Source organism: Chiroxiphia lanceolata, chromosome 2 (genome assembly GCF_009829145.1).
Source record: "Chiroxiphia lanceolata isolate bChiLan1 chromosome 2, bChiLan1.pri, whole genome shotgun sequence".
In the NCBI taxonomy this organism is placed as follows: domain Eukaryota; kingdom Metazoa; phylum Chordata; class Aves; order Passeriformes; family Pipridae; genus Chiroxiphia; species Chiroxiphia lanceolata.
In genome coordinates, this window is record NC_045638.1 from 64020982 (window position 1) to 64040639 (window position 19658).

At 35.7% G+C, this 19658-nt stretch overlaps 1 protein-coding gene across 4 annotated transcripts in view; it reads right to left on the reverse strand.

Annotated features, from left to right (window-relative positions):
- DIAPH3 (diaphanous related formin 3) overlaps positions 1-19658 on the reverse strand; it is a 202019-nt gene that overhangs the window by 97173 nt on the left and 85188 nt on the right. For all 4 annotated transcript variants that reach the window (XM_032680968.1, XM_032680967.1, XM_032680966.1 and 1 more), the window contains 3 exons: positions 18217-18318; positions 7261-7500; positions 909-1038 (listed from right to left, as the gene is read on the reverse strand). In XM_032680968.1, the coding sequence (XP_032536859.1) occupies positions 909-1038; positions 7261-7500; positions 18217-18318 (472 nt within the window). The remainder of the gene's footprint in view (positions 1-908; positions 1039-7260; positions 7501-18216; positions 18319-19658) is intronic.

A 19658-nucleotide genomic window follows, 5' to 3' on the forward strand; every position in this document is an offset into this window, starting at 1 on the left:
AATGAACTTTTAAGTGGTTATAATGCACCAAGTAAAATTGGAAACTTTAAGAACTAGGACACCAGGAAGTGAACCCTATGTAAAGGACCAGTATCTCAAGTTCTTCATCAGAAGTAGGTTTTGCAAAGTTGTAATTTGTGGCAGGGAGACTGACTGAGACATAAGAGTGATGCTATATAGAGTAATATAGACAAACAGTGATACTTTCCAAACTGATATAAACTAAAAAAATTATTAACAAAAACAGTCATCTGATTTTTTTTCCTGACAGAGTAGGACAGTGCTGAGGTAGCATTAATGTCTTACTCAGTGCTTAGTCTGCTTAAATTACTTAAACTGTGATAAAATATGGAAAAGACATTCTTAATTAAAAAATTAATTGCAAAAAAAACGCACTGATCTCTGTACTGAGATTTACCATATTCTATACTGCATGATGAAACAGTAAAATTTTTCCAGACTTTCAATGCTACTGTTGCATGAAGAACACACATGCAGGGAAGACAAAACTGTTCCATGTTTTGAAAAAATAAAATAAAATTAAGTGACAGCATGCCAGCCTTTCTGCATTTCTAAATTAAAAGACACTGAGTGATACACTTACTGTATAAAAGATTGAAAGTTGGAATTAAGTTCTGTTAATAGAAAAGAACTTTTAAAAGAAATATATTTTGGAACATGATTCTAGAAGACATGTTAGAAGAAATGTAATGCTAAATCCTGTAGTAAATGTTAAAGGACCAAACAATAAGTATCTTCAAGACCATTCGCAGCAGCTCAAATTACTGATGCATGATATAGAACATTAATGTATATTTTTTAAATATTGTTTGCAAAAAGCAAGCATCATTTCACACACAAGACACTCTATTGTATCAAAACCAAAACTTTTAGTTAGTTACACAAACCTTTACTAGCTTTATCTAAATGCTGAAAATCTTCAACAAAATCCAGGACATCCTGATAGCTTTCTTCACACACTTCTACAAGAAAATGTAGCAATGTTGTTTTCTGATCTGCCGACTTTGTGTCTCTCAGCTAGGAAAAAAAAAATAAAATGTAAAATCACTGAGAAAAATACATTTTGGTAATTAATATATAATACTAACTATGAATCCAAGAAAGGTAAGAACAAACTCTTGAAGTGGTAGTTTTTTTAAAGAAAACCCAAAGTAATGGGCCGTTTAATTTCCCACCTTGCTAAAAACCCCTAGAAAGATCAGACTAATTTTTTTTTAATTCTATGCCATATTGGAGTTCAGTACTCAAAAACAGTACACATATCTCTTTTAAAAATGTAATTATTTAAACAATACAGGAGTATTTGCAAAACTGTAAACAAACACATAAAAGCCTAAAAAAAAAAAAATCAGAGCTAAATCAGCAGAATCTAACTATACATAATGCACATATCCACTCCATTACATGATTTGTTTCCTCGTGCATGAAATTAACTCTAGCCTTCGGGCAGTGGAAGCTACACAGCCTCAACCTGCACAAGTGCTTCTTGTTATCAATTCTCAATACAGTAAATAAGAGCTTAGAGATTTCATTGTTTAAAAAAGTTGACTTCAAAATCTCTTAAGTATAAACCTTTTTGAACCCTTTTCACATCTCACATTTTTTTTAAGCCTGGCCATTTTAAAACTTGCAGCTACTTGTGTAAAACCGACTAACAATTGACTACTGGTAAACACTCAGCTATACATTTCTGTTGTAGTCTTCCATTTGAGTTGTCCTTCTAAATCAAAGAGACTTTGACCAACAGAAAATTACATCACATATGAAAGTGTTTCTTTGCTACTTAAGGACTATTTCTAGATAAAACAATTTAGCAGGAAAAGTATATAATTTGTGCACATAGGTACAAAGTAAGTATAAGTACTAAAGGGCTGCCACAGTTGCACTAAGACTTGTACAACATCTGAATATCAAGGCACAAAGTCTTTAGCACAGTATCACGACAAGGAATTAACCTGAAAAATTATGTTAGTTTGTTTCAGCTTCAAGACTGTTCTTTAGTTTGGTTAACATGAAAAATACAAGTGATCAAAGTTCAACAATATGAGTAATTACAGCAACAAGGCAGAAAGGAAAAATTACCTCTCTTTCTAAAGAGGGGTGAAAACCAGAAACAGAGCTGTATGGGAATTTTTTTCAAATCAGGAACTAAGAGCAAGATCATTCCCAATTTGAATATACATACCTTTTTTTTTCCCCATGGTTGCAAATTTCTTATAAAGAGATTTTTTTTCATTCAGTCATCACTTAAAAAATATTTTAAATTATCGGATTAAAAACCCAAATTATATTGTTTGTTTTTTCTGTACTTTATGTAAATGAAAATGAAGAATTTTGGATGGTGGCTATCACTGAGGTCAATATTTCCTACTTCACTGTAAAAAGTCAGTGATTATTTTCAAAGATCAAAATTATACTATCTTAGTACAGTGAGATATACTCTTTCAGAATGTGTATGTTTCCTTCAGACAAGTTGATGGGAGACATAATTTTCAAAATAAACAGAAAATGCAACACATATATATCAACACCCAAAAACATATTTTAGGATCTTTACTGCATGCAGTGTTACAAAATAAGTCACTTCTACTGTATTGGGAATCTCGGTGAAGGATATCTCATTAACACCACACAAAATTTCTACAATGTTACACTGCTTAAAATACATGTAGTTAACAAAAGTTAGCTATAAATATGAACCTGTGTTATAAACATGCACATAATTTTAATACATGAGCATTTAATAAATGACTGAGTATTAGTATATCAATATCATATCTCTCTTCTGAGAATATGCATGGCTGCTCTCTGATGTAGAAGAATTATTACAGTTCAATTCTACATGAAGCAGGGAAAAAGCAGGATACAGAATTATCTTCTGCAAAGTGGATAGTTCATATAATCTCCTACGCATAGCTGGGCACGAATGAAGAAGAGCAGATAAATTGCATATCCTTTAAATATTACAGAAACCAATATCTTTGAAGGACAGAAGTCATGGGAAATTTCTTAGGTTGTAAAAAAAAACTACTGAAAACTGCTGTGCAGACAACCAAACAGCCCGTATTTTGCAGCTTTCTAGATTTGGGCCTTGGAGGAATGCTAGTTCAGGTGGGTTATTTTCCTGTTTTAATACTAATATTTTTAATAGTTGACTAGTTTATTATTCTCAGAACAGAAGAGATTAGGCATCAACCAAGACACTACACATTGTTAAGAAAATCTCAAAAATTACACATACATAGTTTTACCTCTGTGTTTCCAGACAAAGTGATCTGTCAGTGTAAAAGACAATTTCATACCCAGTGAAGGCTTGGCACTCACGGACTTCCTAAATGAGGCCACAATTGGATGAGGTAAGGTAAGAATTGGTGACTAGTACCCTGATACAAATAGGATAGTAAATGTAAAGTCCCAGTGTTTTTCTCTGAAAAAATCTGTCAACCTTCAAAAGTTCAAGTAGTTGATTGTAGGTTGCATTTGTCCTAGGATATCTAGTGACAGAGATCTGAAATTTTACAGATGAACTCAAAGTTGCTTAGACTTGGTGGTCATAGTTGCTCTGCCTCACAGCAAAATCTGTAATATTTCGTTTTCTGGGGTTTTTGTTTTGTTTTGTTTTTTCTCGTAATAGAACAGCTCGGCTTGGAAGGCACCTTTAAAGACTATCTAGTCCAAACCCCTTGCCATAGGCATTCACATTCAGCAACCATTAAGGCTGCATTATCTTCCTTCTCAAAAAGTTTTTACACACCGCGGCTTGGTATTTACAATCTAGCATGAAGTGACGTCAAATGAAATAGATACAAAATCTGTGTCATCAGAACATCATTTTTGTACTTGCACATTTCTTACGTAAATGAAATATATGACATTATCTCTTCATGCAAAAATTAAGTCCCGAAAAGAGTAAATTAGTCTCAGCACTTCTAATCACACAGCATGACATAATATCAAAATTACACCATAATAAGCATTTTGACAATAGGAAGCAAATTACCTTTTTTTTTGGTGTTTAAATCTTTGTATCTACTTATCTACTTCACCTACAACCTATTGGTAGCGATCAACATTTCTCTTGAGCATAAATGAAGCGCATATTCCTCTTCTTTCTTTTCTAAACTAAATACACCCAAATGTTTTTTTCCTTAGATTAAAAGTTCTACATATGGATTTTCACCAGTCAGTCTATATATTTTTCGCAGTAATTCAGACAAGACTTCACTTAAAAACTTATTAGCACCAAGCAAGTAGCAGATAATCAACATCTTTATAATATACAGATGGTACACTATAAGACATTTTTTCCCTTTCTAAACAATGTTGTACCCTCCTGTAAGGTGAAATAATCTGTAAGTGTGCAAATCTAAGGAACTCAGGTTGCCCTGAGCTGGAGGACCATGGCTGTGAGAATGATCAGCTCCCAGTCAACCCTGAAATTGTGCAGGATCTGCTGCTCCAGTTGGATCCCTAAAAATCTATGGGGCCTGATAGGATTCATCCCAGAATACTCAAAGAATTTGCTGATGTCACTGAAAAGCCTCTCTCAATGATTTTTGAGTGGTCTTGGGAATCTGGACAGGTCCCAGATGACTGGAAGCTGGTGAACATTGTCCCGATTTTCAAGAAGGGAAAGAAGGAGGATCCTGGAAACTACAGACCTTCAGTGCCCAGTAAAATCATGGAAAAGATTATTCAGTGAGGTATTGAAGGACATTTGGAGGACAACACAGTCATTGGTCACAGCCAGCACAGCTTAATAAGGGGAAAGTCTTGCTTGTCGAACCTGATTTCCTTCTGTGACAGGAAAACCCACCTCGTTGATCAAGGGAAGCCATGTAATCTTTTTCAATTTCAGTAAAGCTTTCAATACTGTCTCTCACCAGATCCTTCTGCACAAAATGTCCAGCACACAGCTGGATAACCATGTTATGTAATGGGTGAGCAATTAGCTCACAGGTCAGACACAAAGAGTTATAGGGAATGGTGCAACATCAGACTGGTGACCTGTCACCAGTGGGGTTCCTCAGGGCTCCATCCTCAGCCTAGTTCTCTTCAACATCTTCAGTAATGACCAGGGCTTTAAGGAATACTAAGCAAGTTTACAGATGGCACTAAACTGAGAGGAGCTATTGACTCCCTTGAGGGCAGAGAGGCCCTCAACAAATCAGAGAGATGGGCAATCACCAACCATATGAAGTTTAACAAGGGCAAGTGCTGGATTCTCCACATGCGACAGGGTAACCCTGGTTGTGTGTTTAGACTAGGGAACAAGAGGACAGAGAGCAGCACTGTGGAAAGGGAGCTGGGGGTGCTTTGGCAGCCAGGAGGGTCAACCATGTCCCAGGGACCATCAGGCAAAGCATCACCAACCAGTCAAAGGAGAGGATCATCCTGCTCTGCTCTGCGCTGGTGCAGTCTCACCTTGAATATGGTGTGCAGTTTTGGGCATGGCAATGTAAAAAATACATTAAGCTGTTAGAGAGCATCCAAAAGAGGATGAAGAGTCTGGAGGGGAAGCCGTATGAAGAGCGGTTAAGGTCACTTGGTTTGTTCAGCCTAGAGAAGAGGAGACTGAGAGGAGGCCTCATTGCTGTCTTCAGCAATCTCAGAAGGGGAAGCAGAGGGGCAGGAACTGATCTCTTCACTCATGACCAGCAACAGAACTAGAGGATACAGTACGAAGCTGAGTTGGGGGAGGTTTAGGATGGATATTAGGAAAAGGTTTTTAATCCAGAGGGTGTTTGAGCACTGGAACAGGTTCTCCAGGGAAGTGGTCACAGCATCAAGTCTCACAGAATTCAAGAAGCGTTTGGCCAACACTTTCAGGTACGTGGTATGATTCTTGCGGTGTCCTGTGCAGGGCCAGGAGTTGGACTTATGATCCTGATGGGTCCCTTACAGTATACTCTATATTTCTATTTTAACTATAAGATCCTGGATTATCAAATGCATTTCATGACAGAGCTCTGTAGAGTGAGTCAGGACTTGGAGCCCTTGTTCTGAAATTCTGCCTAGCCATTCACTCCTTACTTTCATTATCTACAGATATCATTTCTCTTTCCTGTGTGTAATACTCCAAGGTTACTTTCAAAATTTTCATATTCTAGATCTTAATAAATTATTCCTCCAAGATAAATTCCGACTTTTGATCCTGCTCTGCAAACTGCTTGTAAAAATTATCTTCACATTGTTTTCATATTTCTTTTTTTGTTATCTTGTGCATTAAAAATACAGAGAATATAAACAGACCTATGACAGATTTTTGTAAAACCTAAGAAGTAAATGCACCTAACTGGAGAGTGAACATTTAGGACCTTCCTTCTGAATATGTTTGTCAACAAAATTGTATTTCTCTAGGTGGATGACCCATGCTTAATGTTTATTTTAGACTAGGGAAAGTATATAACTTATTCTCTATGAATATTTATGTCATAGGTATCACATTCAATATTCAAAAACCATAGTGAAAGAATTCTTCCGAAATATGGCAGCATAAGGGTGAATAAAGAATGTAGAAGTTAATATATCGTATTTTCTCCTGTGCAAAAAGATAAAGAAATGGGAAGACAGAGTACATACAAACTTCCAAATAATTCCTTTCTCATAAGAACTATTACATATATGGTGCTCTCTGCAGATTTTGCAGTAGTCTCCCAGAGGGCAGAGGAAAAAAAATAACAGTAAATATGGGGAAGATAATTAGGATTAGAATGGATTATAAATTAACACTCAGAAAAGTATGGATGCTTTCTTGTATTTACCTTACACAAAAGTTGAAAGAGTGAAAATTTAAGAAAAATTAGAAGAAACAAGAAACTGATGAAACTGAGCAACAAAAGAAGAGAATCGTATGAGCAGAAAATGCATCTCCAAGAGAAAACATAACTGTATTAAAACATATTAAATGTGATAAATATCTTAGAAGTGCTCAAACATTAAAACTACACCATTACTATGATCACAGTGATATAGCCCTTTCACAACTTTATTTAGTTTGGATTTGGATTTTTTAGTATTCTCTCAAAATAGAATCATCTAAAAGTTTAAATGCAAGCCCATCTCAAGATGACTAATCACGGATTAGCTGTATTGTTCAAACCATCAACTAATGCTAATAACGAAAAAAATAGAAAACAAATAACTGCAGGAAAAACATAAAACCCAAGTATTTAAGCAGCATAATAAAAACAAATGAAAAAGTGAATGTAATACTCAACACGAACTTTCAAAACTCACTTTACATAGGGAGCTGAGATTATATCCGAAGGTCTGTGCATTCCGAGAACCTGCATTCATGTAGTTTCCCATTAACAATACTAGTTCCAGCAGCTTGCTAAAGCTTTTACTCTTCTTTATCTCTTCACAGGCAGCACTGACAGCCATGATGTCAGGTTTGATGTTATTCACCTGCTCCTCAAACTGAAGCTTAAAAAGAATAGCACTGAGCCGTGGCCGTAGTCTCTTCACGTTGCTCATCTGATTGAAAAGAAAAACAGGAGATTTCCTTTAAAATTCATCGTATACTTTGGCACTGTACAAATGCATACAATCTGAAATGATTTATTGGTGTGACAGGCTTGAAGAAGCAATATATCTGCTATAACTGATAGCAAATGAATGAATGAATGAGAGACACTTGGGTAAGCAACTGAAATCCCATCCTGTGGTTAATAGGAACTGCCCCCATCCTTTCCAAATAACTAGTATGTGTAAGCAATAAAAGATAAAGTGTCATCATATATCACATCTGTCAACTCATATACCAAATCCTATAAAACTAATCCATGTTTATGACCCAGTAGTTGCAAAGAAATGAAAGTAGTTCACAAATTTCGTATAACTCAGGAAGTCCCAAAACAAGACAAATCTCATTTTCTGGTGCAAATATTTGAAAGCTGATTCCAATAACAGCTTATTATAAACTTGCAAGAATATAACAGTTTTGAAAAATCTCAGCTATGAAATATGTAATATAGCATATGCTGGTATATACCAATATTCATATCCCACTGTAGTACTGTATGTTCACCTAATACAGTTAATTAGGTACAGCAGAATGCTCCCAGGAAAACAGTAGCTTATGTAGATCATACTCAAAAGACTTGGCCTTTTCTATGGTTTACTGGTCATGTATTTTCAACGAAAGTTTCAATCTTCCTAAACATTAAGTCGCTCAGTTCTCACTCCAGACGTATTTTGCACACTGTTTACTACATCCACAGTAGAAACACTAGTCTCAAATTCTTCCATGAGCTACTAATCTCATTTTTCCCTATCCCTGTTTTCCCATCAACTTCATTAATTCCATAAGATCTCCTTCCCCATACTTTTCTTTTTCCTTCTCAAGGCAAGGTTCAAGACAGTAATTCCTTGACAATTTCTGAAATCCTAAACTAATTTTGTTTTACTGGGTTTTTTTCCTTAATAAAGAATATGTTATGGTTTCCAGATATCAGTACTTCTCAATGTAAGAAAAGAAGCAATAGTATTGGCACTTCTCCAACAAAGTAATAGCCTTCATATAGTGTCATTAAACTCAGGCCTTTAAATTGGAAATATCCCCCTCTAGACCACAGCGACACCTAAGGTTTTATAGACTATTTCTCAACCGTATCTAGTCTATCAATGTGAAAATTCCTCTGACAGTGCGAAGTTCCTAAGTCATATGGTACTGATCATCTCAAAACAGACTCTGAAAAGAGTAACAGTGACACTCCTTCCATTTTCAATATAAAGTGAAACTGAAGGCTGTCTAATCCAAATGGTTTGATATAGAAGCCAAAGAGGATGGAATTTACAGTCTCTTTTATTGGTTTTACTGTGACAGTAGAAGAAAATAACTTCAGGTGGAGTGAACATTTTATGTTACTAACCCACATCAGAAACGCTTGCCTAGCTGTGCATCCACCTGATGATGTCCCATTGAAGTAAACATACTATTTGCATTTTAGTTCATATATGAAATCTTGGTGTAAAATAAGAAATCCTTTCCACTAACCATACTTTGTTTTTCATCACAGAGCAGAGTACATAAACAGGATGTCTTTCAGATTAAACTAGATTGAAAATCAACTGTTGTGCTTTAGACCGCAGGCTGTCTCCAGCCTGGTCCTAAAGTAAAACACTTAAAATGTACAGTTTGAACATTATTAGCTCAGTGCCTACTGTAGGCAGATATTCTGTTCTTATAATACATGAAATAGCATCCAACAACTGTGGTAAAATTCGTACTTACGTATGAATAAGCAAGGATAGTGGGACTTGAATTTGAATAAGGCATTTCACAGTGAAACAGAAATTCCTAAACTACACATAAAATTAACACAGTACTCTTACAACTTTACACCTAATTTAAGAATAACTACCTAAAAGAATATTAAGGTACTGGACAGAGGCAAGTGTCATGAAGTCATTCTCCCAGCTCCATCATGAAGAATCACTCTTAACTACTTTTCCTCGATTATTTTACTAGATTTGTACATGTACTATTACTTCTTAGCATATTGAGAACAATATTCCTAATTTTAAGTTTGGTTGTCTGGTTAGCCAGGAAAAATTGAGACTAGACTAGAAAAAACCCACAAAGCTTCATTGAAGTTATACAGATTTTTACTATTTGTCTCTACTCAGGCTGCAATAGAGATGATTCATTAACATTAAACCATAGAAACTAACAAAATGCAGTGTAAGGCGCATTGATTTTAAATGGTACCAAGCTCAAGACACTACAGAATCAGCAGAAGATGTATCATTTATTGAGTATTGGCTTTTCAGACAGGCAGATCTTTGATACTGAAATAATCAGATACTTTAGACCACAAACGTGTTGTACAAACATGAGCATGCACCTATGAGTAAAAGGTGCAAAGTTTTCATCAGAATCACTTGAACTACAATAAATTAAGATGTCCTGTATGTAAGTATGTAATTCTTAAGGATGAATGCAGAAATACATACTCTAAAAGATTAGAAACCGAAATGCCAGAAACACAACAGAAATGCCACTGGGTTATTATCATTATTACTAGTAGTAATAGTGTCATCCTCATCACTGTTATTCAAAATGGTCTGAAATCCATGTACAATGCATGTTGTTGGTACTATTTGTTTACCTGTTTGACAAATCAATTATTGAGAAGGGAAGAGATGGAGAGTTGCCTTAGTAATATATGGCTTTCTTTGTGATATGTAGTCTATAATTATATTCAAACTGTAAAATCCATACACCTTACCACAAGAGATGCTAAGAATTTAAGTGTTGCAATGTTGACAGGCTTCTTTTAATGCCCTATATTTTTTTATAATGAGTATATAAGGATGTCCATAAGGCTACTTAAGTCTTTATAGTGGAATCCTGAAAACAGACAACCCAAATAACTAAAAGGGAAGCTGAAGTAGGAACTTACACAAGTCAGAGAACTCAGTGTAAGGGTAATGAATAGTTCTATTTCTCAAGTAATAGCAAACAAGAATAGTTTGACTACATACAAGTCCAAATGGGAACTGACAAGAGTTGAGCTGCCCAGTAGTAACTCACAGATCTCACATCCAACAGCAAAGACAGCTTTTTCTCTCAAATACAGCATAAATCATGAGGAAACTACAAGAGTGTGCAATCTGATATATGTGTACTTTCAATGTCTCCTTTGTTGATGTCAAGTAAAGGAACAAGTCTCAGAAGTTACACTAACACTACATTTTGATCACTGAAGAGGATTCATTCCTGTCACAAGCTCATAGAGAAAAACACTGCAAGGGCTTCAGTTTCATACTTTCCTTAAAAGGATCAGCAGTGCTGAGGCTGTCAGACCACCTGTAAGTGTTCCCATCCAAAAAGTAAAATATCAGTTACAGCCAAGTCGACTAAAGAGAGTAAACTGGAATGGCGTCCTCTGCGGATGCCTGTGGAGAATGTACGGCTTTCATCACTGCAACATCAGTGAACTCTACAGAGTGCAGAGGTAAAAAGTGTGAATCCCTGACTCTTTTCTTTAGACTCAGGCACTTGAAAAGCAAAAAAAAAAAGCTTCAAATAAGGAAGGACTGATACCTTAACAGATGTTTTATCATGTTTAAAGAAGAAAAAAGAACATGTTGCTCAGTTTGAAATGGACAGCCAACATGCCTAAATCTTGGTGAAGACCAGCAGTATTCTGGAAAGATCAAACAATACTTCAGTGTATGGGAAGTAATTCACAATAAAAGAATAGTATTTTTGTTTGTTTTTATGGCTTTGTGGAAAGAGTATATCTTTCTTCACCTTTGACACACTCTTTTTTCTCAAATAAATAATAACAAAGTAAAGAACTGCCAACTCAAAATTAAAATTACTTACAAGAAATCAGAAAGTCTTTCTATACATATACACACACACATATATATGTATACATGCAAGCCATTGAGTTCATGACTTTTCAGCTGTATTAGCAGTGATAGAGGGCATGTTCTGCTACTCTGTTTCTTCAGTTTGAATTATAAACAGCTTGAATTTGCACTACTGACTGTCCCGCAAATCCAAGGTTCTCCTAAAGGATATTCGGGTCAGAAACAAAGGGACTGTATTTTAAGTGACATAAGGACAACATCTATCAATTACCTCCAAGCTGCATACAGGCAGCCTTCCCTTGTCTAGTGGATGACAGTGCATTGATACACAGTGCAGAAAATCCCTGGCACTGTTTAGGATTGCATTATGTTCAACAAAGATGGACCAGCAAGGTCAGTGAGCAGATCTCAGAATTGCCAATGGGGGCTACAACACAGCTGTCAAAACAAGCTGAGTTTACAGTCTTCATGCTGAAATTTGCAGAAAGGTATGTTCTACTAGGAAAAGAAAGGGGTATTTTCTTTTTCTTTGCCTTATCCAAAAAATACAATTAGATGTACTGACATCTTGATTAGTCTGGAATGCAGAGAAAGCTTCTGTTTCTCCAGGTTGAATACAGACAATATTTTCCTAAAAAGGTATCATCCAAGAAGGGGCTCAATTTCCCAAATTCTTCTATTTTTAACAGGCCTAACAGATGTCTGAAAGGCTATTTTCATTAAAGACACATATGGAGCAGATGCCACTACTCTGAAAAGCTTTCCTCATGGGAAACCAAGTCAGGACTTTAATATAAATAAAAAACATCTGTAAAACCTCTAATTCATGCAGATAGCAAAAATAAATAAATTTACACCAGAAATCAAGGGCAGATATCATTGAGGAATTTAAAAATCAAATAATACATCAAACCACACGGAGAAAAGTTTCTAAAAGTAAATCACATGTAGCTGCATTCCACATGGAAAATCTGATCAGCTTAACTCCAAAACAAATGTCTCATTTTCTGTCTGGCTACTACCAGGAATCCATCTCCTAATGAAAAGCAAGTCTAATATACAGAATGTCCCAAAATATAGACCATGAAGGTACAGAGGCATGATCAAGGTGTGGATGGGAATGTCTGAAAATCATGACAGCAGGTTTAATACTTCCCATCAGGTTAAACCATTGTAACAATTCCCACATAAAAGTGGAATTTCATATTACTTAGCTATTGAAGCAGTGGTAACAGACCAGTTGATTATGATGTCTTCGATGTGACAGACATGACCTATTTAAAAAAAAGCTCAGGCCTCCAGTAGATTCATATCTAGTATCATCTTCTCTACTTACCCAACAAGGTATGTCCCAGTTAATTTCCTAAGCAGGAAGGTATGATGATGACACTACTGGTAAGGAAAAAACACTCCACTGTAGATCTTCTGTAGTTCTGTCGGTAGCGAATTCAGAAACGACTGGGGAATTTTTAACCATACGGTTATTTACTGTATTTGGAACTACAGATAATCTGTGGCAAAAACAGTCTGACATGAAATGTCACATAAGTGGATGCTGTGGAAAACAGCTTGCTTACTTTGGAGAAAGTTCCTCAGTTCTACAAAATGATCACAAGGAAAACAAGCCCTAGCACTTGGGCAATTTTAAGATCTAGGGATTTAAGAGGTACTAACTAGCCTCAAGACTCTTTCAGCGCAGCTGCCCTACACTAGCCAGTCATTTGAACACCTCACTTGATTTAGGTGGCTAAATTCCAAGAAACTCTTGAAACCACTGAGACTCAAAATGGTAGGATCATGTACTGATCACAGTCCTTACTCAAAACATTTGTTTTCCTTATGATGTTTAAAGCACAACATGAAGAGTCAGGCTAGCTTCCATTACTAGTGAAGAAAAAACATCAAATCAGATCCAGGACAGGTTCTCGAGACATTTACAGGAATCTGCAAAGTGAACGGCTGAAGGCACAAGATGGGGACCCTTCAGAGAAACAGCCTTCCTGATCTGAAGTTGCAGAGGTATCTGCTAAGAAGAAAACTCAGCTAGCCTATGTGTGTGCTAGAACAAATAACAACCACCCACTTAAACCCATCTGAATTAACATCAGACAACAGTTAAGACAAAATTTTTTAAACTAGTCTTTACTACTCAAAATAGTTTTACTGGAATTAAACAAGGATAAGAATAAGACCTGCTGGTACTGAAACATTTACAGGAGTACTTCTCTATAATTTAGCATCACAGTCTTTCAGTGATGCAAAGGAAGTAACACAATCCAATCCAATGGCAATTGCAAACAGTCAGATCAGTGCAGATCACGATGGCCTCTTTCAGAAGGTATTTCTGGAGCTTTGTTCTCCACCCTTATCCAGGTTCAAGGATTGAAATACACCAACATTATAGGAGTTAAGGATGTTCTCCTTCTAAACAACTTCAGTAATTTGGCTGCAATTCATCATAAAGAATTTTTAACTCTCAGGGATGGTATATAATAGAAAGTTAATCTCTGATAACGCTCCTGGAAAGGCTGAAAATACTAATAAAGAACACTGACAAGGTAGAGCAGCAAATACATGACATCTAGAAGACACAGAAGATAAGGTTTACCGATAGAAATTAGCTCAATCAAAATATCTCACAACCCAGATGCACCTCAACACTTCAGAATTTTAAACAAACCAAAATGCCCCTAGGTATGGTTGTATCCAAGCATCAAGTATTACGGAAAGGCAAAGCACACCTCTGTAGAAATAGTGATAGTATGATATTTTCCAGACAACAGTGAAAACAGATTAATACATTTTGAATTATACTCAATGAGGACATCCAGGTGAAACCACCAGCCAAATATGGAATTGCTCAATTTAAGTGTCTGCTGAATTATTTAAGACAAACTAGCTTTTATCAGGACTCACTCTAATCTTCAATTTACTCCAGTGAAATCTTTTCCTTTGGTACGAACTCATTAAAAACACATCCATCAACGAACAAGCTGTGAAGCCACCCGAGGATTGCTTGCCAAATTCTATTTGGGTTAGCTATCAGTGTATTTCGCTATGCCTGAGCATTAATTATTTCTGAAACAATATTTTGTAATTCCCTCAATTTTATTGTTCAGTAAATGTAAGTGATCAAGGAAAAATTTATTCCTTTTTTTTCACTACCAGACAATATGTGAATAACTTTCCAAATATCTCAATTCATAAGAAAAGAAATAAAGCAGGAGCTATCACATGTGGCTTTCGAGACAGTATTCTCAGATGGGAGACTGCTAGTACACTTGCCTACACACGAGGTCAAATGTCTACTAATAGCATCCTGTAAAGTATTAGCAACTTTTTAGATCAGAAGTGTTTATAAAGAACATCAAAACTGTGATTTTTTTAAACACAATTGTATTTATGGATATCAAATCACATAATAAATTTAATATGGTCCAAGACCATTTTACACTACTAAGGATTACAGGCACTGATGAGTCTACATAACATCATAGAATGGTTTGGGTTGGTAGTGACCTTAAAGATCATGTAGTTCCAATCATCTGCCATGGGCAAGGACACCTTTCACTAGACCAGATTGCTCAAAGACCCAACCAACCTGGTCTTGGACACTTCCACAGATGAGGCACCCACAAATTCTCCGGGCAACCTGTTCCTGTTGTACCATGCTGGAATTCAGTACTGGATTCATCTCCATCCATGCAGCGTTATCAAATCAGAACTAGTTTTTGGAATGGTTCCTGGTGCAACAAGCAGTTAATACATGTTGGCATGAATAGGCCTAAAGCCTTAGCATTGCTGTGTGGGCAGGAGAGGGAGGAGAGGTAGATGTGTGCTGCTTGAGAGTTGGGGAACTACAGTTTCATAACACTCTAAGCTGAAGCAGCAAGAAAGCCTAGCCTGTCATAACAGCACACAATTCTCCAAATAATTATACTTTTAATATTATGACACTCATGTAAATAAACTGCATCCCAAAATAATTGGGGAGGGAGATCTGGAGCCACCTGATATGGGACCAAACATTGCCATGCCCCTTTGTGACTCCAAAAATGCCCTGAGACATCAGAGCTAGAGTTGTAGTGATGCCTGCTAGACAATCAAGTTCTGAACCCTGGAACATGCTCGTACCCAATTTCCCTATAAATAATATATTGAACAGTGGTATGGTAATAGTTCACCAATCAAAATCCATTAAACAGATTACTGCCCTTTAGGTATCAATCACGACTAATAATTCTGACTACTATATCAACTTCACTGAATACAAATTGGATGAACATTACTAAACGACCTACTCTTTAAACATTGGTTTTTTGATATGATGACAGACACTATACTGAAAATTAGAAAAAATATTCTGTAAACCAGTACTCTTTTCTCAGTAGGAAAGAACTAACTGCAAAATAAATCACTATTGCTAAAGGTTAGCAACAAAATACAGCATTCAATATAACGTCAACTTAAGATAATGAGACTAAGCTAAGTTAAAGCGCTTCATAAGACGAACAGAATTAATACAGTTTTCCTAAAATAGTTCATGAATCTGTGCAAGCCCCGCCAGAAAAATCAACCACAACCCCAAAACAAAAACGAAACTCCACAGTAACAGGTGATAATATCTGTGTTCAGAGACATCAGCCTGAGACATCAATGAAAGAAAGAACCTACAAGAAAATAAAGTAGTTTATCTAAAGAAAACCTAGTCTGGAAGAGAAGATAAGGGCAATAAGGGATTTATTTTATACTTACTGCTGAATGAACAGAAAACATAAAAGCGATAAATAACTTTTAAAAAAGAGAACGCATAAACCACAAAAGCAACCCATAGAGTCACTACAAAAAAACCCCTCACAACCAAGAGATAAAAAACCAACCAACAAAACAAAACCCCAAAACCACAAGCCACACTCATGAAGGGAACCTGAACCTTTCTTTAGAGTCATGCCCTCTATGTCTTTAAGCCAACAACAAATGTTGATCAACTTAGCTTGAAACTTGTAACAGTCACAGCAAGCCAATATCTCACTGTCTAGCTGTTTCTTTCAGAATACCATATCTTGGCTTTGAATTCAAAGCCAGAAAGATAATGGGTTTCCATTATTAAAAAAAAAATTATTATCACACAAGTAGTAATTAGTCATTTACTCAGTATTTAGGTTCTTCCTTGGGAGTCCAACAGTTTAATTGTTCCCTTAATCACAACTTTAGAAAAATTTAACACAGGATCTCAAAATTCTATGAAAAAACATAAGACACTCCTCATCTAAAAGATAAAACTTCAAGCCCTGTATTGTGTGTTTGATTCTCCTCATTTAAAATATACAGCAAAAAATGAGGCATAAACCAAGATTTTTAAGGAAAACAAAACAAACAAATGCAGCAAAATTCTGAAGATTCATATTAGTGTCAACAGCAGTACCTAAAGAAATTAGTAGAAGTTCTCAGCCCACCCCCTGGCCAACAATAAAACAAAAGATACAAGAGACCCAAATGAAGATTGAAGAATTTTGATGAAAAGTAAATGCATAGGATTTAATATTCAAAGAGTGAAAAAAGTGACTTATTCAAAAATCTTGTCCTTGAACAGAAATGAAATATGTTTCATGTTAAAATCTGATTGAAGCTTGTTCTCTGAAGTCAGCTCTACTAGATGTATAGAAGGTGTGACACTAGAGAAATTGTGCTTAGTGATGGGGTTTGGTTTTGTTTGTGGATTTTTTTTTAATGCTTTGCATGAAAAACTAGAGAAAGGAGGGACTTGCAATTTTCAGTGGGAAACTAGTTGTTCCTTCAGAAAAGAAGCTCCACAAATTTTTGAGATATAAGAACTCATTATTTTATGAAATGTTTTTCTGAGTTATCACATTACCTCAACTTTTTAAGACAAATTTATCAGATAAGTTGGGCCACATGCAGCAAAACTCTACCTATACTGTTTCTCATGTAGCTCTTCTCATCAATTGACAGTCCCATCTAACTGAATTATTCCCATCTAACTGAGGTATTATTCCCTCACAGGGAAATTCCCTGAGATGAGATAACAATGACCATCTTAGCTTGAAACTCTAGGAATGGACAAGAAAAATCAAAGACTTACATAGATATGTGCATCAGGAAATAATATAGCATTATTCTGAGTTTGCCTGGATGAAATAATTACCAATTATGAATTATGAGCTATATAGAAATTACATGCAAACTGTATTTCCACAAAAGGCATCAAGTCCCAACACTGAACTAGCAGTATTTTCTTTTCTCACTTCCAGTCTTCTTCTGTTAATTCAACCTGGAAGATACTACAAAAACATCTTCCCACTAGGAAGGGAAAAAGTGACTACATGAACTCTTGACACAACATGCTATAAAACATGGGAGGGAGTGGGCAGAATACAGTAACATGATCAATACTACATTATTTTCTTCTACTTTATATGGAGGATAGGAAGAAAAACATCAGTGCAGAAAACTTCAGTGAAAAAGTTAAGATTTATTAATGCAAACAAAAGTAAAACCAAATTATTTTAGCTATAGAAATTCAAAACCAGCCCTGTATCTCCTAGTGAAATATTGCCACAGGAAATGCAAAAATCTTTTTGATTTGATTTTTTTTGCAAATAAATTACTTCTTCTAAGAAAAAGAGAATCCAAAATCATTTTAACAGTAATATTTCAACAATCAGGTCTTCCTCATCCATGGATATGTCCAGTAAAAGTCCAATTGAAAGGCAGCATTTCTACTCTTCTCCCAGTCTGGAACCTCTTCACACTTAAAATAAAGCAGCTGTCACTTTTTCTATATTATATTAAAACTGTATTTCAATAAAGGACAAAAAAAAAAAGCGATAATAAAACAGAACTCACCACAACTCCGAACTGCTCTGGCTCAGACAAATTTTTATACTCGCTCTTGAACTTGGACAATGCATTCAATTGTTCTTGTTCAGGAAGGTGTTTTATTAAATTCTATAAAGAAAAATAAAATAGGCTTAAAAATCTTAGATTCTATGTTGCTTGTATTATTGTAAGCAAATGGTATTACATATGCATCATTACCATACACTCTAAAGACAACACTCTTCCCTGAAGGCAGTAGAATGTAAATAGGCAACACACAAAACTAACTGAGAGTATAAAAAGCAACTGATGCAATACTGCAAGCTAACACCTTTTGCTAATTCTACAGATGCTTTTGTATTTTTTTTAAACACTATTTTTAAAGAAAGAATATGCTTAATAGGCACTATGAAACAGAGCACTATGAAGCAAACAGAACAAGAATTTCAGTGTAACATATCCACCTAACGGAGAGCAAGAATTACTAATGCTAGACAAAAAGTATTTTCAAAAAGGATAATTTATTTTCTAATATTTCAAAACAAAAGCTTAAACCCATTACACTTACTTACATTACTAGTCTGAAAACTTTGCTCGAAGGGGGAATTCAGAGCTGGGATTGAGCTTCAGCTGAATTTATAAGTCCATATGGGGAAGTTGGGCCCTTACATAAGTGACTGTCTTGTGAACACAGGTAAGGGAATCTAAACATTTCACATTCATCTTTCATCTGAAGAATCTTCTGACTCCCTGGAACTTCCTGAACACTTGGACATGTATATCTACATAGAGGTACTGACAATTAGGCACCTGAACCCCACTCTAATTAGATCCTTCTAGGTTGGCTAAAAGCAGCTTTTCTGAGATTCTGGAAGTAGAAAACTTCTCAAACATTTAATTATGATACATAATTTGAGTCAATAGCTCAGTTCTGTCCCTTCCCAATACAACAACTATAACTACTAGGCAATTGTCAGTCAGTCCCCCTAGCCTGCTATCTTTCTCAGCTTATGACTCTTGTGTTTCTGGTTACACATTGGCTAAGTTTCCATCACAGTGAGAAAAATATAAGAGAGATTGTTCTTTCCTAAAACACTCCCTTGTCTACTAGTAAGATCACTCTTCTGAATGAAACAAAGTTCAATCCTTTTAACACTGAAGCCAGACAAGCAAACAGCCATCCCACTAGCTACTACTGTATTTCAAGAAAGAATCAGAAAAACTGACTCCAGCACTTCTCCATTACTTGACTGAAAAGGTAGACATTTTGGTTGTCAAAATCTCTTTTTTTACTCTTCAAGTAAATAGCTTTGGTGATATACAGTGAAGAGAAAAGAACTTATTTAAGTTGGTAGACATGATCTCCATCTGAAAGTCTTTTAAAGAAATCCCTAATTTTATCCACTAAAGATCCCAATATCAGTTAGGATATAAAAATTACCTCTCTGGGGCCAGAGAGTTAAAAAGCC